The sequence below is a fragment of the Carya illinoinensis genome, chromosome 1 (assembly GCF_018687715.1).
Source record: "Carya illinoinensis cultivar Pawnee chromosome 1, C.illinoinensisPawnee_v1, whole genome shotgun sequence".
NCBI lineage: Eukaryota > Viridiplantae > Streptophyta > Magnoliopsida > Fagales > Juglandaceae > Carya > Carya illinoinensis.
In genome coordinates, this window is record NC_056752.1 from 53379801 (window position 1) to 53404759 (window position 24959).

Consider the following 24959-nt stretch of genomic DNA (forward strand, 5'->3'; position numbering starts at 1 on the left):
TGAGGATACGAGAATGCATGCGCTTGATCGTGCATGTTTTGTTTGCCATCATTGTTTTACTAATGGTGTTTCCCCATGAGCTGAAGCCATATTATATATCAGATGCAGTTTCACTTTCTGTCAAGAAACTACTTTACGTGCTGATCAACTTAATTATACTCGATCTGTTTTGGAATTAATGAACAAATTTTTGTTATTATTTATAATCTCTAATTCCCATTTGCAAATATGTACATTATTGCATCGTTCAGATCGCGAACATATGATATATATATATATATATATATAATCATTTATAAATATCAAATACATCCAAAGAAAAAGAAATTAAACTCTATGCATGCATGGTGTGTGTGTGAATATATGTGTGTATATATATATATTTATAATATTATATATGTTTATTATCTGATCATGACCAGAATGATCATGATCTGTTTGGTGGAGGCACTAATTGGAATCCGGGAACAGAACCTTTTTCCTCATAGGTCACTCACTTATTTAAATCCCCTAATCCTGTACTGCTACAGCTTGCAAATATACCATATTTTTTCAAGCCCTATAGGCGACAAGACATAAAACTAACTCGTACGTACGTAAACATACACAAACGTATCAAGAACTAATATTTTAGAGAAAATGGGAAACACCTGGAGTTAACATATAATATCTTCGATTCATTTCCAAAAAACATGTCGATGTGATAACTTCGATCTTTTACAGGACGTAAAAACTATGACAAATATTCTCTCGATTATAATATTATAACAATATGAGTACTATATCTATATATATTAAAAAAAACTATAAAAATCATTAAATTATGATAATTAGGATATATGATCTCCAAAATAATATTGTACATACGTAGCATTTAATTATTATATGTATTAAACCCGAACCACATTAATTTTAGGGAAAAACTTCTATGCTGCCGCCTGGCTGGGTTTGACTGCCCTAATTGACCGTTGGTCAAATTTTATTTTTTATTTTTAAAAAGTAATTTTAAATATATTTATAATGTATTTTTTTATTTTTTAAAAACAATTAAATACATTTAAAAAATATGAAAAGAGAAAAAAAATACCTGGCGGCACGCCCAGCATTACCACTGAATATATAGTAGCCCGATCCTTAAATTATTTATCTGTACGTCACCATTTTTCTTTTCCCTCAAACTTTTCAAAAACAGTTCTCGTCACAAAAAAAAAAATCATCATTTTTACAGGAAACTGTTAAACAAAAAATCTTGAATATAATATATATATATATACGTATACGTATACAACGCATCAGCAGTATTTTTAACCATGCAAATTCGACCCCACTCACCCAACTCCACTTTTCCAGTACTTCCCCCTTTCTTTCTTTTTTTCCCGTCCTCCCTTTTGTCTCCACTTACTAATCTCTCTCTCTCTCTCTCTGAATTTGTGTCGTACGTAATACGAATTGAAGCTACAGGGAAGAATATTGATCTATATATCTATATATAAAACTATATATGTTTGTAGGTCGTTCTCCCAATAGAATAGCTAGAAACTTGGCTTTTCTCTCCTTCCCCAAACTTCATTATTAAACTCTCTTATCCTCTTTACCTCTCAATATAACGACCCCCAATTAACCTCACTCGCCCTCTCTCTCTCTCCCTCTTAACCAAAATTCTCTTCATCTTCCAGTTGATCTGATATATATACCAGAAAATACTTCTAAGTTCCTAGCTATACGGTTGTGCTAATTGTATTTTGTTGCACGTCAAACATGCCAATGTATCCTCCAACGGTAAACCAAACAAAGAAAGAAAATGAACCCAAAACCCTGGTTTTTGATGGATCGATTCTTCAGCACGAGTCCAACATACCTTCACAATTCATATGGCCCGACCATGAACGACCAAGCGCTGAGTTGCCGGAATTCCAAGTTCCCCCTATTGACTTGAAGGGCATCTTCTCTGGAGACCCACTTGCAGTCTCCACTGCTTGTCGACTAGTTAATGAGGCATGCAAGAAGCACGGCTTCTTTCTAGTTACAAATCATGGCGTCGATTCAAGACTTATAGCCAAAGCACACGAATACATGGACGACTTTTTTGGCATGCAGCTCTCGGAAAAGCAACAGGCTCAGAGAAAGATTGGTGATCACTGTGGATATGCTAGTAGCTTCACTGGTAGGTTCTCCTCCAAGCTTCCATGGAAGGAGACACTTTCTTTCCGATATTGTGCGAGTCTGCACTCTCCAAAAATTGTCGAGGGCTACGTCGTGAATGTGATGGGAGAAGATTTTAGACCATTCGGGTGAGAATATCACACAATACATGCAAAAACTTGTTTCGTTGTCGAAAATGTTTTCATTTCTGCGCGCTTGTCACGTTTTCATTCAGACTATCCTCTACGATCAGTTTATTACTGTTAATTTTGTTCTTTTTATTCAGATCACTACTCCAATTAGGTACGTAATTATGATGCTTTAATTTATCTTACACTGTCACTTTGTTTTCTTATATATAGGAGAGTGTACCAAGAATACTGTGAAGCCATGAGCACTCTCTCCCTATGTATCATGGAGCTTCTGGGAATGAGCATAGGAGTTGGCCCGAAGTACTTCAGAGACTTCTTTGAGGAAAACGATTCAATAATGAGATTGAACTACTACCCCCCGTGCCAAAAACCGAATGAAACTCTAGGAACGGGGCCACATTGCGATCCCACATCCTTAACAATCCTTCACCAAGATCAAGTTGGTGGCCTTCAAGTGTATGTAGACGAAAAATGGCACTCTATTAGTCCCAACCTGGATGCTTTGGTTGTCAATATTGGTGACACATTTATGGTGAGATTATCAACTTATGTTGTTATGATTGTTTTCTGCATGCATACAAATCAATCGTTACGAATGGAGTACCCATGCTCCGTTCAAGATGATGGGTTTGAAAGCGTGCTATATATGTAAATGAGCCATATTCTCATTTTCATGGACAAAAGTACATGAGATCGGTACTGTTGATGATCTTATATATATAGAATATTATTTCAGGCTCTATCGAACGGAATTTACAAGAGTTGCTTGCATAGAGCAGTGGTGAATAACCGAGCTGTGAGGAAATCATTGGCGTTCTTTTTATGCCCAAGTAGAGACAAGGTGATCACTCCACCAAGAAGTTTGATTAACGCTGAGCATCCAAGGACATACCCAGATTTCATATGGCCGACTTTGCTCGAATTCACGCAGAAACATTACCGGGCCGACATGAAAACCCTCGATGCCTTCTCTAACTGGCATCAACCGAATCACAAGGGTATCCAAGAAAACAAAAACAATGATTTTGAACTGTCCGTCACCCGTTAGGTTGGCATGAAGGCGAGGAGAGAGAGTGAGATGATATTTTAGGTAAGGGAGTTGGTGCTCAGTTGGTGGTTCTGTGAGGAAAAAGGTGACAGAAACACCAAAAGGGAGCCCCCCTCCCCGCTTTGTAATTTGCTGTTAGAGCGTCAGTGATGGAGAGAATCATGTAAGTGAAGGAAACAACTTGGAGGAATAAAGAGGTTAATGGGCTCCACATGCAGCATGTAAAATTTCCGGCCCTTTTGCTTATATAATAATTAATATATATTCAGTACATAGCTTGCAATGCGAATTCCAATTTTAGATGGATTTATTTACTTTTTGTTTCGTATGAAATCTAACATAATGTACCCATATATATTTCAAAAGAATAAAATTTATTATTAACAAATTATTTTATATATATATATATAAATTATATATTTATTCTTTTTTTAAATAATTATACAATATTTATACATTCACAATTATAATAATCATTTCTCTCTCTCTTTTTTATTTTTTATTTTAGGAACAAATTATCACGTACCCTTCAAGCAAAAGAAACGTTAAGCATGCATGCACTTTCATTCGCATGCGCGCATGATCTATGGAAAACCCACCCCCCCACAACCAAAAAAAAAAAAAAGGCGTTCCGTTCGAAAGAAATCAAAGTCTAGAATAAATGAAATAATTTAAGGTGGTTCCTTCTAGAATCAACAGAAATAATTTAATTATTAACAGAATAATGCAGCTATTGTACAATTATGAATTATGTGTAGATATCCTGTTATTTTGAAAAAGAAAGAAATATATTATTAAAAATTTAATTTTTTTTCTTATCAATTTCATATTTATTTATTTTTTTAAAAATAAAAATAATTACGTGACACTTATTCACTCATTATTATAAATATTATTTCTTTAATATTAACATTCCGTCTTCTTCCAACTCATGATTACGATTAACTTCTCCTATTAATTTTCACGAGTGACTAGCTAGGAGAATCTCCATCATATCAATCCCACAATGAGAATAATTAGCCAGCTAGATTCTTCTTTGATTAATATCTGATCAGGAAAACTTAATTAAAATTGTAATCTTGACGACATGATCAAACTCCGACCCTACTTAATTATATTGCGATATTGATTTGGAGATTGATGATGAAACAACCGCAGTAAATTAAACCCTACACACACACACACACAATATATATATAATATAATAAGAAAATATGCCCATTAATTCTCATGAAACCATTTTATTTGAAAATTTTTATAATACATATTATCTATATGATATAAATATTTGATTTAAAAGATAAATTTTAAATTTTATTAAATTAAATTAGATCGATGATAAAGATGATGCGTGATATAAAAATATTCAAATAACAGTACTGGTACTCATTTCGAGTCATGAGAATATCAGACGCTTATGGTAGAAGGCAATATTATGACTTTTCTACCTGGATAAAACTAAATACTTGCTCAAAAGGTAAATGTTCCACGTCAATCAACATCTATCTAAAACTAAAAATAAAAACAAAAATAAACCACGTTACCATGAGCTACTTCGATTCTATACATGATATATGAAAATATCAGAAAGTAGGGTTGATAATGATTTTGATCATTCCATCAACTTGAGTACTGTTATTTACCGATCTTCTATGCAAAAGGTTAGAAATCACTGCCACTATATATGTGTGACTAAAATGAAATGATCAACTCCATATATACTTGAGTAGTACTTTAATTACGTGAAATTATTATTGTTTTTAAAATTAATTGTACTCTCTACTACTAATACTAGCTACTAGTTATGATCAATCATTTGTCATGCAGATCGAAGCTAATTAAGAATTCATCAATAACAACCTAGTGGACATATTCGACAGTTAGTAGGACATATCGACAGCAAATTAAAGTTGTGTAATCGCTCTTAATAATTTATAATGGTCGAACAAAAAATTAGTTAATTCCCTAGCTAGATTATATATATATACTGTGATGTATGTTCATATTTATAATCACACATGATCTTTTGATTCAATTTTTAATGAATAATATTACGTACAGTCTATATTTAGAGATTACAATCTAAATATAGACAATTTCATCTTTAAAAATTTTTAAAATTATTAAAATATCTTTTTTAAAATTATATTTTTTCTCTTTTAATAAAAGGCATGCACATGCAGTTTATATTTAAAAATTACAAATAAAATTTTTTATTTTTAATATATATATATATATATTTTTAACATGAGAGTAAGAGACACTTGCACAATTTATAACTTTATCTAAGAATATATTACTTTTTGAGCATACATGCGCATGCAGTAACTACGTACTTTGGTTGCTTCTGTTGCCAATTAGATGCATGTGAGGTGGGGTTGTTCGGGCAGTGTGTCGTTGCTGAACTAATACGCAGTCTAACATGCCCTTTGATTAATGCCTAGCTAGTACGAAACTAATTGTTTAATGTTAATGGAAGAGTCTTCATACGAAATGTCGACTTAATATTATTGTTTAAATATTAATCATGACTAGTCATGATCTTAATTAATTAATTTGCAATAAACTTTGTGGCCTTTAGACTAAATAATTACGAGAATATGTCATTGTCGTGGGTGCTCATATCTATACAGAATCATCTTCGATTTACCTTCAAGTGATCGCCTGGCCTCCAATTTATCCTAAATATTATAATAGATGTAGTCACTGTCGACAGAAAAGCAAAGAAGATGACTATAAATATCCTGCATGTGGAAGAAAAGTTAATTTTTTTGATTTATTTAAAGTGATTCGCATCCTTATTAATATATTAATGGTGTGATCAAATTGCCTAATGAATTAACATTTTGCATTAATAATCTTAATCAATTGGATAGGACAGGAAACTATTCTGCTTTAGGAAAACGTACGTACAATTCTAAGATCATACATAGCAAATTACTATATATATATATATATCATAATGTGTTTCATGATGTTTAATTAAGACAAAGATATATAGGCCGTTGACACCACTTAATTAGCCTTATTAATTAATTATTAACCATTCATATGATGCTTAATTAATTGGATGAGAAGCTATGATCTATCTGGTTTTAACAAATAAATAATTTGTTTTAATTTTATTTTTTCTATCAAACTTTTTGGAGGCCAGGCCTCAAAATGCCAAATGGGGGTACTGCCCGGCCATCACTTGGCATATATATATATATATATAATTACTTAATTAATTAAAATATTTAATATGTATTAATTGGATAAGAATACTCATGTTATATAGAATTCGATTAGCATATATATATATATATATATATCTTATATTAATAAGTGTCAATAACTTAAGCTACAGTATTTTCGTCTAATATTTTTATTTTCAATTTTACCCTTAACTTTATTCCAAAATTACGGATAGTTTGCTTTTATTTCTGTTTTAGTCTTTAGTGAGATTGTGTCATTCAAAAGAATTTTAGACCACACAAATCTTTCATTCTCGTCTTTGTATTCCTCCCCAAGTTCTCTCTCTAAACTCAGACCCATCCTCTATTCACTCTCTCCGTTTTTGAATTTATTTATTATTTTGTTTATGAATTTGATGATCTGTGATTTTTGTTTACAGAAGAAGGAAAATATCACTCCGATTGGCTTGAGGATCGTGGTAATTTCAACTCCATGTCTTTTTGCTTACTTTTTTCTTTCTACTTTTTTCTTGCTGAACCTCTCTCTCTCTCTCTCTCTGAAGCTCACGAACCCAGCTCTCTGCCAAAGCCTCAAGATCCACTCCCTCTGCAAACAACAGGCAATGAAGTGCCGAAATCGATGGTTTCTAACGAGAGAACTGAGAAGCAGCTCCACCAAAATCAATTCCTCCACTCTCTGTGATTTTAATTTCTTTATTATCTCCTAAATTTCCTGCATAATCTTTTCTTATGCTTGGCAGGGACTGGAGGAAACCGATTTTAGTAATTAAAGGGTGGTTCTCGCCCTCTATGAGACCATGTACTCCGATTTTAATTTCTTTCTATGGTTTCTAACGAGAGAACTGAGAAGCAACTCCACCAAAATCGATTCCTCCACTCTATGATTTTAATTTCTTTATTATCTCCTAAATTTCCTGCATAATTTTTTCTGATGCTTGACAGGGACTCGACGAACTGGAGGAAACCGATTTCAGTAATCAAAGGGTGGTTCTCGCCCTCTATGAGACCATGTACTTGCACGACATAACCACGATGCACCAGATCGTTGCCGACTTGAAGGGAATCTCCGTTTCTGTCTTCTGAGCCCAGGCAAAGCATCCCCTCTCTACGTATTGTACGAGTGGGTCACGACGACTCGCTGATACCCTCCATCTCATCCATGCTGTTTCTAGCGTGAAAGACCAGCAAATCCAGCGGCTTCGTGAAGACGACTGGGAACTAAAGAAAAAAAAAAACATAAAATAAAATAAAAGTGAGGAAAGTCATGGAGATGACCCCACTCTTCACTAACTGTTTTGTCCTTGTCCACGGAAGTGGCTTTGGTGCTTGGTGCTATAACACATCCTGTCCAATGAGATAAGCACAAGCACACGTTTTGTAATAAGAATTTATTTCAATTACGTCACTATCATATTTTTTTATTTTATTTTGTAGGCCCACGCATGCAAGTTGACATTGTGGTTGCGAGTGTGGATGGGTGTTGCTGTAAAGGTATTTTGGAGGAGAATTTCCAGTGAATTGGTAGTTGAGCATGTGAACCAACAATCTCTGTCCTTTTTGGTTGTTGAGCACATGACAGAAGTAGAGCTGTGATCAGAATGAAAGCATGGAGCATTCTCTACCCTGATGAAACTTTCATAACTTTGGACCAGTGCTTCAATGATTTTCTTGTCAAAGTGGACATAAAGTCTATCAGTACCGATGAAATTACTACCACAAGTCCCATGGCTGAATCTATGGCAATCACTGCAACGTGTGCTTGATCATTTCACAACTAGACCACGAGGGCAAAGTGTTACTCTTCCAAGATTAATTGTTTATTTTTTGTGGAAAATAATAGTACATAAATATGGAATTCAATTTGCTTACGATGATTTAACATGAATTCCGAGTGATTATTGGAATTGCACTTGTTTTGACTGAAAAAACTGCTACTAATGTGAATGGGACAGGGCAATGGATTAAATTTAGAGGCATGGGGTCTCAACCATAAGATGTACTCATTAGTCTTCAACATGTGCAATGCACAGGAAAGATTGATTTTATTAAATAAAGAATACTTTATGTTACTAAAGTCAGCATATGCTGAGAGATTATATAATAAAATAAAGAATATGAATATTGATCTTAATTAATTAATTATCCTACTCCTCTTACATAAATATCATGTCCAGTCCACATCATATTAACCTTTTCCATATTTCTTTCAAAGAAAGTAGATGAACTTGCTTTTCAGTATAATCATTGACCATAAAGCTAACGGCCATTGTAACACTAAGAGCATTTATCCCTACGAGCATTAACATTTGCTTTGCGTTAGTATGAGACACATGATTTTGAAGTTATTGTTTGATTTTCCAATTTTATATACATATATATCTCTATTCTAAATTTTCAATAATCAAGTTCAAAGACTTCAACTAAACATAAATTCAATACGGGTTTATTAAGTGTTGTCAATTTCCATCTTCTCTCCTTTTTTGCATTTTGCTATCCTACTCCATTATTATTATTAATAAAATGATTACTTAATAAGATCTATCCAACTGAATCCTATTTAATCAAACTTTTTGTAATATCGATGTTTCCATCTCAAAGTTGGGAAATATTTTTTTACAATCCACTCTCACCGATTCTCAACTAATCCCACCAATGCTCTAGATCTCTCTTAGCCGTAATTGATTTGTGATAGTTTGTACAAAAATGTTGACAAAAAAATTCATCTCTATTTTTAATGTCTAAACTAATTAAACGACATGCTCAAGTTGATCTGACTGATATATATCTCTATTCCAAATTTTCAATAATCAAGTTCAAAGACTTCAACTAAACATAAATTCAATACGCTTTATTAGGTGTTGAAAATTTCCATCTTGTCTCCTTTGTGGCCCTACAAAATGACAAACTAATTTATGGAGGCCCCAAATAACGGGACCCATGTGTTTGTACAGATAATTCATGTATTACCGTCTCATAGCAACGACTTTGATGGAGGTTTTCATATGGTGACGAATGAGTAATCAAAACAGTCCAAATCCAGTCTCGCTGCTACTTGCCACATCAATCAACCAATTTATTCAACCTTCATTTTTTTAATTTTACCAAATCTATATTTGTAGTAAGTATGGTTATTCACTCACACAGAGATAAAGTAAATCAGGGATTTGGGATTGCCTAGCAGCCTTATGCAAGGTCAAGATGATAAAAAGAGAAAATGTGATTTGCTGGCTGATGATGATGGTCATGGACAATAAAAAATGGAAATACGATAAGGTGGGGTTGCCAACTGGCTGTCGCTACAATTATATCATGAAGGATAAGATTGAACCAGACAAGAGTGTCATCACTTCACACATCTCACCACTTAAGAAAAATATCGACTGGGCACACGTGCATCGCACGTGCTGCTTTACTAGTATATATATATATATATATATAAGCATTGGCTAATTAATCACAAGATAGCAGCTCGCGCAGTCCACGTACAAGAGCCAATATCATGCTGCAGGGACGTCGAGGTGTCTTTTTCATACGACTTGGCCAACATTGTTTTATTTGGTGAGAGAGAGATGGATCAATTTCTTCTATAATAAGAGCCAGTTTCGCCGGTTCTGTCTGATTATGACCGAAAGCTAGCTAGCTTAATTAAATAATTATAAATATAATAGTAATTAACATACATCAATAATTATTTATATATCTATATATATATATTAAACTTTAAGATGATCAATTCATTTTACCTACCACTACCAGGACTCAGGAGGGAGCTTTATATGAAAAATGACTTTTTACGTCACCTAAATTTTTTTTTTTATTTTTTACAATAAATTTAGATGATACAAAAATCTATTTTTCTTGTAGTATAGTTAGTTAGGTATAATATTGCACCAGTACTACTACTACTTGGCCAAACATGAACTAATTAATTACTCCTGATCGTATATGAGTAATTAAATTAATTAAGTACTCCTGCATTCCTAATCAATTAATTGCTTTAAGATATATGTTTAATTCATTGCAGCAAGCGCATGCATATAACTCACCTATATATAGTATATATAATATGACTAGATATATATTTTAGCATGCTTCTCTGATCGCCTAGCTTGATGATGATGATCAAGCTGACCATGCTGCATGCATGCCGCTAGCTTTTAAAATTATATGTAATTAAGCACGTAAGTGATCAAATTAGATGCTAAGAGTAGTTTGAGTACTATATAATTTCTTGCTGCATGCATGCCTTGATGATGATATTGATATGGGGCACATATATTAATTAAGCATGCGTGCATGCAGCATTGATCATGAGGAACGGCTTATATTAATAAATTAATTAAGCAAATAACTCAAATTAAGTTTGGCCGTTGTGCAGGATATACATTTACATGTACACGAAAGAGACACGAGATAATATATATAAATATTAAAATTAAGTAGCTAGCTAGCGATCTTCACAAAGTCTTTAATTTCTTTTTCTCTAACAGCGTAGGATAACACTCTAATCGCTATCGAAGACAGATCAAACACACACACATATATATATATATAGTTCAATGCCGCTGCATGGTTGATAAAAGTTTTAATCATATTTAAACACCGGCGGCATTCTGCATGCACTAATTTCAATAATATTATATGAAAAGCATGCAGTTTCAGCACATTTACATGCACGATACAGCCTAGCTAGCTAATTAATTGCGTGTTTAAGTACTACACTTGGCTTTTCTTCATCCCCAAGGTTGATTACCAGAGATCGAATGACAGAAACAGCAAAACAGATCATGAGTGATTAATTTAGATTATTATTTCCATGCCAATTAATTCCCCTTATTGACTCCACATAATTAATAAGCCATCCACGTATTTGAATTTAGAAACCTCTTGCAGGAAGCAGATCGAGGATCTATCGAGCATGGTTGTAGGTCCTGTTGTGCAAAACGCACATCAACGAAGGCAAACAAATTGTAAAAGCAAGCATGATCAAGCACACAACATATGATATACGTGATTCGGCAAATTATCTACGTTCTCAGAACTATAAAATTTTTATTAATTTAGAATAGATTACAATCACTCAATCTCAACTCATACTCTCTAAAGCTTTTTACTCTCTCACACAATATGCATTCACTCGACTATTGTTTTCTATCAAAATATCTTGAAAAATGTATATAACAAGTCAAAATATAACATATTTATAACAAATGGCACTGGAAATCCTAGTTAGCCAGAAAAGAAGTCATTTGCTCGAGTGGTATGTCAAGCAAGCAGTCAATAAATATTGGCTCGAGCAGTGTGTCAAGTGAGACTCGAGTGAACTCACGGGTTGAGTTTTGCTTGAGTTAATTGTCGAGCTCATCTCAAGCGAACTCATGGGTTGACCTTTGCTCAAGCTTACTGTCGAATGACAGTCGAGCAAACTCACGGGTTTTTTGATTTTTTGCTCCCAGACCAGTCTCCACATACAACCGAATAGGTCCTCCCACCATCTATATTTCTTTTAGTAAATTCAGTAACAGTGCCAAAATTATTGGGCTAGCTATATATATATATATGCATTAATATACATACATACGTGCATAACATGTGGTTGAGTTAGCAATTAGTAGTTTTGAAATTGGGCTATGAAGACGATCGGGATCAAATTGTAATGATTTATGAGTCACTCGATAAAATTTATCAAATATAATTTAAAAATTAAATGATAATGATAAAATTTCTAAACAATTTTCAAGGAATTTCAAGACCAACTATAGTTAAATGCCAAGAATCATAATGAAATAATGTGAATTTAGCAACAACAACAATAATAATAAACTTGACTTTAATCCCCTAATGTTGCAAAACTCTGTAATTAATACGATCGTTGGGGATTAATAAACGTACAGCGCTGGGTGGGGGCGGGAAAGAAGAATAAGATATAGTAATTGTGAAGAAAATAAGAAGTAGAATTTGTGATCCAAATTCCAATAGTTGGCGGACAGATAATGCAACGAACGTGTGGTTTTTAGATATGAGCTTGAAACCCAACAGCGCTATTCGCTGGGCCCACGGACACAAATACGCGAACCATCAAAATGGCTTTCCACACATCTCAGTTTCAGCCCTATACGCCGACCAGAAAAGGCCCGGTTCTTTTTTAGGTAAAACAAGTCCAGTTTAAAACATGACCTAGAATTTGTCACTCGACCATTTTTATTTTTATTTTTTATTTTTTTAATATTATTTATTCTACACTCCATTTACACTTACATCCTACGGTATTGACTTATCATTATCCATTAATTTTCAAGTCTTTTCTTTAAAAAAATAAGGGTGATCCAAGAGTTATTAATAGTTCCACGCCAGTACAAAGGAATAAAAAGAAAATATTTTATGGGGATTTAAGAAAGTAGAGAGAAAATTAAATACAAATATTATAAAATTAAAATATTGTTTTTATTTTGAAAATTGAAAATTTTGAATTATTTTTTAAAAATGCTTGGGCTACCAAGATTGGGTAGTGTCTAATAACATTTTTTTTTACTTAATGATTAAGTAAATGTTTTTTAATAATGTTGCAAAATATATTATTTTAAATATTTAAAAATATTAAAAAAAAGTATGAAAAAAAGGCATTTAGCATTCTCGAGAGAATTTGTCACGGTAGGTATAGCACAACTCATTGTTTTTTGTGTTTTATTTAAAAAATTTGTAATAATGAGATAATAATTAGAAAAAAATTTGAAACCTTAAATTGAAAAATGTTTATATTTTATGACGTTTAGATATTAAAATGAGATTAAATTAGATGAGATAAGATGTAATAAAAACCTCTCTTTCCAAACCAGGTGTTAATCACGTTAATAATAATTGCAGAAAATTGTATGGAGCAAGAAAATTGGCAAAAGTTCTCAGAATTTATCCCATGACAAGAATTAATTAAACATAAAATAACTAAAGCATAATGATCAGTAATTCGGTGTTTCAATTATCTGCCACAAATCGCGATCGCGTCAAGCTATTAATGCCTCGTTTGAAACAATCAATCTTATAAATTTATAACATCGAATCAATTAGCGGTCCATAGAACGATAACTGCCCGTATATATTATACATGGCCAGAAGTAGTGCCCCATTCTCATAATCATAGGAGGCTAGGAGCAAAGTAGCTCATCATCTTCATAACATTGACTTCTTGACTACACCAATCCTTATATTCTGCATCCAATGAGAAAAGTAGCGATCACAAAAACGAATCAAACTTACTTCAATTTGGGACATGTCACTGCCTTAATCAGGATGCAGAAGAAAGACAAGATCAAACATTATATGAACTGCAGCAACTGATTTGATGACCAAAAAACAGAACAATTAAGTTTGTAAGAAAAAGCTCTGCACCAAATATGTCATGTTGCGTGAAAATGGAAAATTAGAAAATTTAAGGTTGCCAGGGAAGATGATTAATGCTCAGAGTTGGTAGAATGCACGAGAAAAATAAAATAATGCACTTGCAATCCACAAGATCACTAACTCAGAAAAAGATGGGAAAAACTCACCTGCAAATAAAACCATAACTCATTCAAACATGACTGGAGAGAGCAAGGGTTTGTCTGAAAAGAAAGCTTCCAAATTCCCGATCAACAAGTCACACAAAGCCTTGAAAGATTCGGGTGTAAATACAGCCAAATGCGGCGACAACACGACATTATCCAAATCAAAGAGCTCTTTGGGAACACTAGGCTCATTCTCGAACACATCCAAACCAGCGCCTCCAATCTCTCCTTGCACCAAACACTGTACCAGTTCCTTCTCATCGATAATAGCCCCTCGTCCGATATTGATGATGACTCCTTCCTTCCCCAATGCCAGTAAAACTTCCCTATTGATCATGTGCTGAGTTTGTTCATTCAATCCACAACATATAATTAAAACATCGCTTTTAGCCGCAAGTTCACAGATATTTGTATAGAAAGGGTACGACACAAAGTCCTTCTTCTTCCTCGAGTTGTATAAGATGCTGCAACCAAAGGCCTCAAGCCTTTTGGCTACGAGGAAGCCAATGCTTCCCAATCCAACAATCCCAATTTGCTTGCCTCCTAACTGTAATTAGCACTCATCAACGGAGCATAGGATGTCATTTATACCTTACCAAGAGCACAGGATAAAAGAGTATATATGGAAAAAAAAAAAAAAAAAAAAAAAAAAAAAAAAAGCACTGTTTTTTTAGGAGAGCATTAGACAGAATCAGAAACGTAAATAAAGACATTCAATTGCAGGCTGATAGATTGAACATGGTAAGCATCACATTGAACATGATAATTAGAAGAGAAAAGTGAAGAAAGCGTATAGAATAAAGTTAGAGAATAATACCTTAGACCCAAGTGGGTAATCTCCCTTAGATACCCAGAGCCCTTGTCTCACATACCGATCAGCGGCCGAAACCTTTCTCAGTAAATCAATCAACAGCCCCACCGCCATGTCCGCAACATCCTCAGAGAACACTTCTCCAGCATTGGCTACAGCGATTCCAAGGCGCCGGCACTCGCTCAGATCGATGTGGTTGAGGCCGGCGCTGGTGGTAACGACGAGCCTGAGCGAAGGCAGAAGCCGTAAGATTTCGGGGGCTATGCGAGGGCCGGTGCCGGAGCATAGCATGGCCTGGACTGACTGTGCACGGGCAGCCAAGAATTGATCGAGAGGGAGCGTGGACTCCCATGCTTTGAGAAGCTCAAACTTTTTCGAGAAAGTGTCCCCGAAAAATTTGAAACTAGGTGGTGGTTTCAGGACTATGACTTGCGGGAGATGTTGGGATCGATTTTGAACAGGTGGGGGAGTTGCAGCCATTGTTGGGGTTTTGGGGAGTACGAGACGCCAAACTGAAGGAAAATAAAAGGCGTAAAAATAATAATAACAAATTGATGCTATATATGAACGTACAGTAGGACGGAGTACAGTGAATAGAATTTTTTATATAATTTATAGCTTATTTTATTATTTCTTGTGTTTTTTTATTTTAATTTAAATCCACACTTTTCATGTGCAAAACAAAATACGAGAGGAACTTAATAGTATACAGTATTTCAACGGTAATAGTCTCGATTCCCTCTTATCATTTGATTATCCTAAAGCTGTTCCGATGATTAGTACTCTTTAATTTCGAGTCAAAACATTTCACGCACCCAATTTATTTGGAGCCATTTCTGTAGTAGAATGGTTGTCACAATCCCTCTCCCCCCGCTTTATATCTTTTAATCACGTTATTACCTTTTAAATGAAACACTGATTCTAGAATTTTGCTTTTTTTATATAAAAGTGAGGGTTTTGAATCTAATTCTTCCATTTGAAGACCAGGTCTTATGTCATCTGATCCAAATGATCTTGATCGTGCGACAACTCGTTTTAGAAGATGATTTGTAAGTATATACTTGTACTTCCTCCTCATAAAAAACGCTTCATTTTAAACATAATTATACAAAGAACGGTAAATTAAAATTGTATCTCTATTATTACTCATATTGCTGATCAATAGGATCTGCAATGAAAAACATCTGATCATTTTGTAAGTAACATTTCATTACATCACACACCAATATGGGGAATCACTTGCAGAGAAAATAGGATGATTAAGTTCAATTATTCAAAACAACAGGAGATAGTAAGGGCTTATTTGAGAAGAAAGCTTCAAAATTCCCTTTCACAAGTTCACACATTGCTATCAAAGTCTCTGCAGTGCGAACAGCCGTATGTGGTGATAACACAACCTTATCCAAAGCGAAAAGCTCTCCGGGAACTTTAGGCTCATTTTCGAACACATCCAAACCAGCTCCTCCTAGCTCCCCTTGCACCAAGCACTGCACCAGTTCCTCCTCCTTGATTATCGCCCCACGTCCTACATTAACGACGACGCCCTCCTTTCCCAATGCTAACATGACATCCTTATTGATCATGTGGTGTGTCTGTTGGGTTAGCCCACAACAGACAATTAGCACATCGCAATCTGTGGCAAGTTGAATAACACTGGAATAAAAAGGGTATGAAACGTATGGCTTCTTGTTCCTTGAGCAGTATGATATTCTGCAGCCAAAGGCCTGGAGCCTTTTTGCCACTTCTTGGCCAATGCTTCCTAAACCAACTATGCCAACTCGCTTGCCTCCCAACTGGAATTACGAATCACTAACAAACCTTAATCAGAGTTCGGAAAAATAAACATTGTAACCAGTTGCAGCCATGGTGATTGCTGACAACAATCTGCATTTTTAACATTGCCAAGTAGTAATGGTGACAAATGTTTTCAGGTTAAAAGGAAACATAATAGAAACATATATATGATCATTGTCCTCGGAACCATGTTCTCAACTCCTCATTTACATTAATTGCATGATGTTATTGTAGTTAATTATTTTACCCAACATGGAATCAAATCACTCCCTCCGGCACAAAGCATCTTCTAGTGCAGGTCACGTGGTATATGTATATGCAACGGATTTGTCGTTGCATCTGTGTCTCTAAGCAATGGAATCGGGTTCCTCATCCCCACAGATAATTTAACTACTTTATTGTGGCTCCACTGATATGCTTAAATTCACCGAAATATCACCAACAAGGTTCAATTTACAAGTAATTAAGATAAACTACTGGCAATCTCTTGAAGTTTTAGCTCCGAGACTAGAGTACTACTTTCCCTCTAAACAAACAAAGGAGAAGTATCAAGACATGTGAAGATGATCATGGAAACGATTACCTTTGAGCCAAGAGGAAAGTCTCCTTTAGTAGGCCAAAGCCCTTTCCTCACAAATGAGTCAGCAGAAGAAATCTTCCTGAACACATCAATCAATAGTCCAACAGCCATATCAGCAACATCTTCTGAGTACGTATCCTTGGCATTGGCTATGGAAATTCCACGCCTCCGGCACTCTGGCAAGTCGATGTGATTAAGGCCAGCGCTGGTGGTAACCACAAGCCGCAGGGAGGGGAGCAGCTGGAGGATGTCGGCGGTGAGCGAATAGCGTCCGGAGGAGAGGAGGGCTTGAACCGACTGTGCATGGATGGTCAAGAATTGGTCTAGAGGAAGTTGTGACTCCCATGCTTTCAACAATCTGAAGTTTTTCAAGAACTGGTCCCCACAGATAATCATGATTGGTGGTGGTTCAAGGACTAGGATGTGTGCGTGGGAGCTCTTCATGATTTACTTGACGATTATCATGAGCTGCCATTGATGGTCCTTGGGTTTACAACTGAAATCCAAAGGAAGATGATCAAGTCCTAAGAGATTTCTGGGAGGAGAAAATCACGATCTTCACACTTGTTTGAGAGTTTAATGTCAGATCTATGGGTTACCTCTTCTCAAGCCGAAAGCTATGTCCCACTCATTCGTCTCGATAAAAGTTCAATATGGACAAACATAATATGGCAATGTCAGGCTCGCCGACAAAATTTGCCTCTCCATTGTATTGATAGAACAAAATGCACCGTTTTTTTTCAACATTTTTTAAATTTATTTAAACATTTTACTGACTTAAAAAAAAATTACAAATTCATTAAAAAATTACTTTAAAAAGACAAAATCGATCACTTTAAAGCCAAAGCATTTTCCAACAAAATATGATGCTTTTGTTTGTTCTGTCTTCAATCTAACAAATCCTTGTATAATAGAGAAAATATATTTGTAATTATGAATTGTATATTTTAAAAAAATGAATAAAATATGTGACTCATATTACCTAAGAGAGCCATACCTCTGTGCCAACAAAAACTACTGTTTTAATTGAATAATTGGTTTTTATTGAAGTTATATTATATAGGATACTCTCATCTTATTTTTTTTATTCTATTATATAAAATATAACACTTTTATCATTTTTAAATTATCTTTTATTTTTCTTAAAGAAAAATTGATAAACTTATATAAGTAAGCTCCTGGTTTCTCTCCTTACTCAAAACACTGATGCTCACATTTTTTTTTTTTTTTAAGAGGTTGTTCTATTTTCTAGATAGTGTCTATCGGCATGCTAACTTAGTTGCAGAGTAACCTTTTTAAAATAAATAAATAAATAAATAAATAATAATTTTAGTAAATTTTCTTAATTCTTGGGCTAATCTTTACATTCCATAAAATTTTGAAGGCACAAAACTCTACTTTTATGAAACCACCAGGTCAACTATCTCACTATATTATTGTTAAATTCATACTGGTATCATAAAATTATAAATCCACGTCATTATTTAAGAAGCTATTCTGAATACTTTTAAGTAGATTTTGGAAGGTTTTTTTAAATATAGAATCCATTTGAACGTGAAAGTTAAGAGATTTAAAATGAAGAATATAGCCAGACTAGCAGTATGAGGAATCCCGTTGAAAGACTATGTTTAGATATTGAGTTGAATTAAGATAAAAGTTAAAAATTAGACAAAATATTATTATAATATTATTTTTTAATATTATTATTATTTTAAATTTTAAAAAAATTAAATTGTTTATTATATTTTGTGTTGAAATTTTAAAAAATTGTAATGATTAGTTGAAATGAGTTGCGATGGATTAAGGAACCAAATTGGTCATGAGTAACACTATGGATCCACAACTGTAGCAGGAGCACACCTGCACACCATACGTGGCATCCAATAATTTTTTTTTTTTTTTTTTTTTTTTTTTGGAAAAAGTCAAAACGTGCGTTTTTTGATGGGGTCAGTACGTGATTGTTTCCATTTCGAAATCCCTCCCGCGAAAGCCCCCGTTCGTCGCCCGCGTGACAGGTTCCTCCGCCCAGCACCACCGGCGACGCCGTCTCTCCGCCCAGGAACGTCGAGCACAGTACTTAGTCTGTAAAGAGCTGCCGGTCCTTGGTAAACCAAATAACAGAGCAACCGGTGGGTATTTTGAATCTGCGAAGACCCCCCTCCCTCGCCGGCGCCACCGCTGCTCATACGAAGGTAAAAAATTTTCAGAACAATGAACTGCAAAACAGTTACGTTTATCTTGTGTACACAGAGATGAGTTTTGGGTTTTGTGAGGTAGATATTGTGGATTAGGGCATGGTTAAACGTAACTGTGTTGCATGGCTTTTGACGTCTGGTTTGGTCCTCTGCTTTCAAGCAGCTCGGTCCTTTGTTTTTTTATTTTTTATTTTCCTCTGTATTGAGAATCAGTGTTTTCATCTTATGCACGCATTCGGACTAATTATTTTCGCATGCATTCGGACTAATTTTTCTAATCTTTTGCACGCATTGTAAGGGAAATGCATGGTGGTTAGAAAATAAAGGTGCTCTCTGTTTAGTGTAGACAGAAAGCTAAAAAGTAATATATATAAGTTGTATTTGTGGTGTGGGAGGGAAGCCGGAGGGATTTGGTTTCGATCATGTTATGTTACCCAATTTCCATTTCGTGTGGTTCTACATCTCTACTGCTCCTCCCACGTTAATTTGTACGTCTTGCTACTAAATATGTATGGATGGAAGACTATCCAAGAGAAATTTGTAATAATGTATCACTAGATTAACTCTGTATTGATTGATGGTGGTAATAAAATGCTCAGTTTGGCTTGTTTTAAAAAGAAAAAAGAAAAAAACACTAATCTTTATTATATGTTATGATAATTGGGATATTCACAACAATTTTTTTTGTTAATCGTTTTTCTTTCTATTTTTATTCTTTGTTTGGTTTTGTTTACAAAGATAAGTCAAGTTAGCTCCAACTTATAATTAAGATCTAAAATCAAACTCCAAAATTTAAAATCAAACTCTTCAATTTAGTAAAAATTGAAGATCGGACCAAGGAGTTTTCAGGCAACCTTGCCACCCTCAAAGCAACCTTGCTACCCTCAAAGCGAGCTAGTGGCTTAGGTTGCATCTAGGACAGCTTAATTAATATAAATTGAGAGTTAAGGTAAAATTTAAGTGAATCATTATAATTGTAATAAAATAAATGAGGCTTTATTTAAAATATTTAAATAAAAGTTCTTGAATCTGTATTTAATACAACAAATTTAAAATACACCAAATAAAAAAATAAAAGTTCTTGAATCTGTAGTTTTGCACACTATCTAGTTATTTTTAAAACTAGTCTATATTGATTTATTGTGTAGTGATCTTAAAAAAATTGTTGAGACCTTTGTAGTTTTGCACACTATCTGAGTATTTACCAAATTTTTAATTATTGATTTATTGTGCTTACATTTAAAAAAAATATATATATCGACTTTAAATAATTTTGTAAGTCATCTTGATTTTAGTGTAATGGGGGAAGAGGAAGATAGAATGGCACCCAGGCCTTCAACATCGACTTCACAGCCAGTTTACACGCATCAAAATGATGGCTTAGGATGTCCAAACTTAGACCATGTGAGTAGGCAGGCTGATGATAGAATTTTTACATACATCATTTGACGTGCGCATGCATCTAACTAATTGCATAAAACTTGCAGCATCCTCACCATATGTCCTACCCTCTGGCGAGTGATCTGGAGGATTTTATTAGAGTTGACGATTCATTCCGGGTATATTTCTGTTTGTTACCCAAATTCCTAAAATTTACATGTTAATTTGTTTGTTTGAGGATAGCTGATTTGTTCTAGTGCCATGCTGCTATTATACTCAGTACCAATCCTCGAGTAATCCAGAGTACTTGAGGCAAGAAACGCCCCCCGCGTCAGTTACACCAAATAGTGATGAATTTGAAGAAAATGTTGGAAGTTGTCATGATGCTGATGGTATTACCGTTTTATATGCTTGCCTTAAATAATGACTCTAATATTGAATTATTGCTAATTCATCCTTATGTTTCCATTTATAGAAATGTTCTTTGACATAAATGAAGATTTGGAGGGTACCACTGTTGTCAGGGATGATGAGGTACAAGTTGAACCACCAAGATCCGGGTTGGAGTTTGACAGTGAGAAAGAGGTTGTGGCGTACTATAAGAAGTATGCCAAGCAAGAGGGTTTTGGTGTAAAGACACAGAGGACTAAAAGAGATGATGATGGGAAGCCGGTGTATCTGACCATTGGTTGTGCTCGTGGTGGAAAGTACCATCCTAAGCCGAACAGTAATATCTCGAAGCCACGGGCAACCACCAAAACAGGTTGTAAGGCGAAAGTAAATGCAGCGCTGAACAAAAATGGAAAATGGGTTTTCACCACTACTGAGAATTCTCACAACCATATTACTGTGAGCCCCAAGAAAAGTAGACTATTGCGATCCCACAAACACCTAGATCAATACAGTCAAAGGATCTTGGACCTGAATGATAGAGCCGGTATACGAATGAGTAAGAACTTTTATTCTCTTGTTGTTGACGCAGGGGGTTATGAGAATCTAGCTTTTCAAGAGCAAGATTGTAGGAATTACATTGACAAAGCTAGATATTTAAGGTTGGGCAAAGGAGGTAGTGATGCACTTAATGAGTATTTCAAGAGAATGAGAGATCAGAATGATGGCTTTGTTTCTAATATGGACGTGGATGATGAGGGAAAGCTACGGAATGTGTTTTGGGCTGATGCACGTAGTCGAGCCGCCTACGAGTATTTTGGAGACGTTGTATCATTCGATACAACGTATCTAACAAATAGGTATGGTATGCCTTTTGCTCCATTCGTGGGTGTTAACCATCATGGGCAGTCCATACTATTCGGGGCTGGATTGCTATCAAGCGAGGACACACATAGTTTTGTTTGGTTGTTCCGGATGTGGTTGGATTGCATGAAGGGTAGGGCGCCGAAGTCTATCATAACCGACCAAGATAGAGCGATGAAGAATGCGATTGCTACTGTATTCCCTGAAACTCGCCATAGATATTGTTTATGGCATATCATGCGCAAACTTCCTGAGAAGTTAGGATCGCACGCCAAATTCAACCTTGGGTTGAAGACTGATATCCATTCGGCATTATATGATTCACAAACCACCACAGAATTTGAGGAGAGCTGGGGTGGACTACTTGAAAAGTATGATCTTATCGGCAACAATTGGCTTCAGACCTTATATGAGGAAAGGTCCTTTTGGGTTCCTGTTTTCCTCAAGAGTGTATTTTGGGCTGATATGAGCACAACACAAAGGTCTGAAAGTATGAATGCATTTTTTGATGGGTATGTCTATGCTGGGACGACATTGAAGGAATTCGTCGACCAATTCGACAATGCTCTTAGAAAGAAAGTGGAGGTCGAGACAACGGCTGATTTCAATTCTACCAACCAAACTATCCCCTGCATCTCCCCTTTCAACATTGAGAAGCAGTTTCAAAAAGTCTATACAAATGCAAAGTTTAAGGAGGTCCAAAGAGAGTTTATGGGACTAATGGGTTGTAATTGTTGGTTGGTTAGCACACAGGGGTGCATTTTAACATTTGATGTGTTGGATGAAATATCATTTGATGAGCAAACCAAAAGAGTTCATTACTCAGTTTACTATAACGAAGATGAGTGCGAGGTGAAATGCACTTGTGGTTTGTTTGAGATGAGGGGGATTATTTGTAGGCATGCACTTAGAGTTTGTCAGGGAAGAACATTAATGTGCTGTCGAAAGTTTATTTCCTAGATCGATGGAGAAAGGACTTAAAGAGGCATTACACGTTAATCAGAAGTAGTTATGATGACTTGCGGGGTAGATCAGACACGCGTAATTACGAACTTATGATCCAAAGATGTTCGAAATTAGCCGCCAAAATATCCTCAAACAACGATAAAGTCCATGCATTCCTGCACTATGTTGATGACTTTGATAAATCCTGTGAAGGTTCCACATGTCAGTCGACTATCCAATCAAATATGGCCAACCCAATGGTGGTATTGGATAAGGGTAAAAAGATTTTAAGCCCTAACGTCGTTCGAGGGAAAGGGAGACCTCCAAATAAGAGGAAGGTCCCAAATTGGCAACAAAGCGAAAAAAACAGGTATTATACTAGACAACGGCTTATTTTGTTACTTGAATTTTAGTAGTTCAAATTCTAATTTGAATATTTTTTTTTTTATTTGATATGGAACTTAGACTTCCAGGAAACTGTTGGTGGATGAAAGTGAACAGGGTGAGAGCCCAAGATCACAACCCAATCCAAGTTGAATTTGGTGGAGGGCTCAGGTAATGACTCTTAGCTTCTCGGTAAATCTCCAAAAATAGAGGGAAAAAAATAGGGTGCAGGGCATATCCTCAAAAAATTCCCATTCATTTTTCATTGGAGTTTTATTTGGGACGGTTGGAAACTTGGAAGGCATTAAACAAAGGAGTTTTTGGAATATTTTGGTAATTAATGGCTGAAAGAGATAGATATATGGGGAGATATAAAAGAAAATCTTATTTTGACTGTAACATGTACAAGCTGCTGAGGAAATTTTTGGAGTTTGTCATGGGATGGCATGCGGATAGGATGTTTCTGGTATGAGTAAAAAAATTTGTTTTCCATGCCAAATATTGATGGGTACGTATTTTTTTCCTACTTTTAGATTAAACATTGTCTTTATCATCTCAGTCAAAATAATCATGTGGGATGGCATGCAGACAGTGATATTGTTGTTGCTAAATATCCTCATGGATATTTCCACAAATAACCTGCCATACTATTTATAGAAAGATTATTAGTATTAGGGTTTTTAGGGTGCAAGTATTATCTTGTGATTTGCCTGAGGGGTTGAAGTTAATAAACTGGTCATACAGTTGAAAGGTAGGTGCCATTTAGGTGAGGCAGTTATTGCAAGCACGAGCTAGCTGCCATTTCTAGCAAAGGACAACTTATTTTTTATCTGTAGTTATGTTGTTGTTAATATTGTGTTGCATAAAAATTGAAGATGTCTATCTGAGGAAACCTGAGTTTAATAATAAAGTCCTGTTTTCTTGCAGTACAGTGCAGAGTTTGTCAGTCGGAATGCACTATCTCGAAGCCACTATATAGATCTCAGTTCGAGGAGGCTGCAACCAAAATCAAGATCTTACTGATTTTGCAAAGACTGATTGTTTGTATTGCATAAAGTAATATTTTGCAAAGATCTAAAATGTATATATTTCATTTTAAGACTGAAAGTTTGGTTCATATGTTGTACAGACCAATGGATATGTATTAAAAGCTTAACTTGTGTTGCAGGAAAATGGCAATAGCTACTTGATGGCTGTTATTGTACATTCCAAACGTGATGAATGACTTACCATTTTAAAGTTGATTGTTTATCTACATCGGATAAATTGGATTCTACCATATCCACAAATAGAATGTGGGACCAGATATCAACCCCTCATAAATGAGTATTTGAAGTGCCATCAGGATGCTAGATACGAATGATAACAGTTTTGTAATCTAAACTTGATAAATGCAGGGGGCAATATAGTCCCTCAAATGAGTAAAAATTGATAAGATTCATTCCGGGTATATACTTGGGATAATTCCACCTTCTCCAATAACATCAATCCAAACTATCCTTCAAATCAGATGAGGATCAGTGAATGCCAAAAACA

At 35.0% G+C, this 24959-nt stretch overlaps 4 protein-coding genes and 1 long non-coding RNA gene across 5 annotated transcripts; 3 read left to right on the forward strand and 2 right to left on the reverse strand.

The window, feature by feature from the left end:
- The first annotated feature begins 1505 nt into the window (after positions 1-1505).
- LOC122303531 (gibberellin 20 oxidase 1-D-like) lies at positions 1506-3613 on the forward strand. Its single transcript, XM_043115353.1, has 3 exons — positions 1506-2291; positions 2505-2826; positions 3031-3613. The coding sequence occupies exons 1-3, from the start codon at positions 1759-1761 to the stop codon at positions 3340-3342; spliced, it is 1167 nt and encodes a 388-aa protein (XP_042971287.1). The 5' UTR covers positions 1506-1758; the 3' UTR covers positions 3343-3613.
- A 3204-nt stretch (positions 3614-6817) lies between these two features.
- Positions 6818-8077, forward strand: LOC122303537. The gene is made up of 2 exons (XR_006240756.1): positions 6818-6997; positions 7082-8077. It is a non-coding gene; the product is annotated as an uncharacterized LOC122303537 (long non-coding RNA).
- A 5415-nt stretch (positions 8078-13492) lies between these two features.
- On the reverse strand, positions 13493-15431 carry LOC122286344 (glyoxylate/hydroxypyruvate reductase HPR3-like). The gene is made up of 3 exons (XM_043095412.1): positions 14898-15431; positions 14084-14627; positions 13493-13745 (listed from the first exon to the last, which is right to left on the reverse strand). Exons 1-2 carry the CDS (start codon positions 15369-15371, stop codon positions 14103-14105), a joined length of 999 nt encoding a protein of 332 aa, XP_042951346.1. The 5' UTR covers positions 15372-15431; the 3' UTR covers positions 13493-13745; positions 14084-14102.
- A 578-nt stretch (positions 15432-16009) lies between these two features.
- Positions 16010-17920, reverse strand: LOC122286360 (glyoxylate/hydroxypyruvate reductase HPR3-like). The gene is made up of 2 exons (XM_043095413.1): positions 17269-17920; positions 16010-16684 (listed from the first exon to the last, which is right to left on the reverse strand). Exons 1-2 carry the CDS (start codon positions 17707-17709, stop codon positions 16157-16159), a joined length of 969 nt encoding a protein of 322 aa, XP_042951347.1. The 5' UTR covers positions 17710-17920; the 3' UTR covers positions 16010-16156.
- A 2839-nt stretch (positions 17921-20759) lies between these two features.
- On the forward strand, positions 20760-23576 carry LOC122301093 (protein FAR1-RELATED SEQUENCE 5-like). Its single transcript, XM_043112183.1, has 6 exons — positions 20760-20864; positions 20948-21019; positions 21121-21232; positions 21316-22962; positions 23253-23409; positions 23513-23576. The coding sequence occupies exons 1-6, from the start codon at positions 20760-20762 to the stop codon at positions 23574-23576; spliced, it is 2157 nt and encodes a 718-aa protein (XP_042968117.1).
- Positions 23577-24959: the final 1383 nt, after the last annotated feature.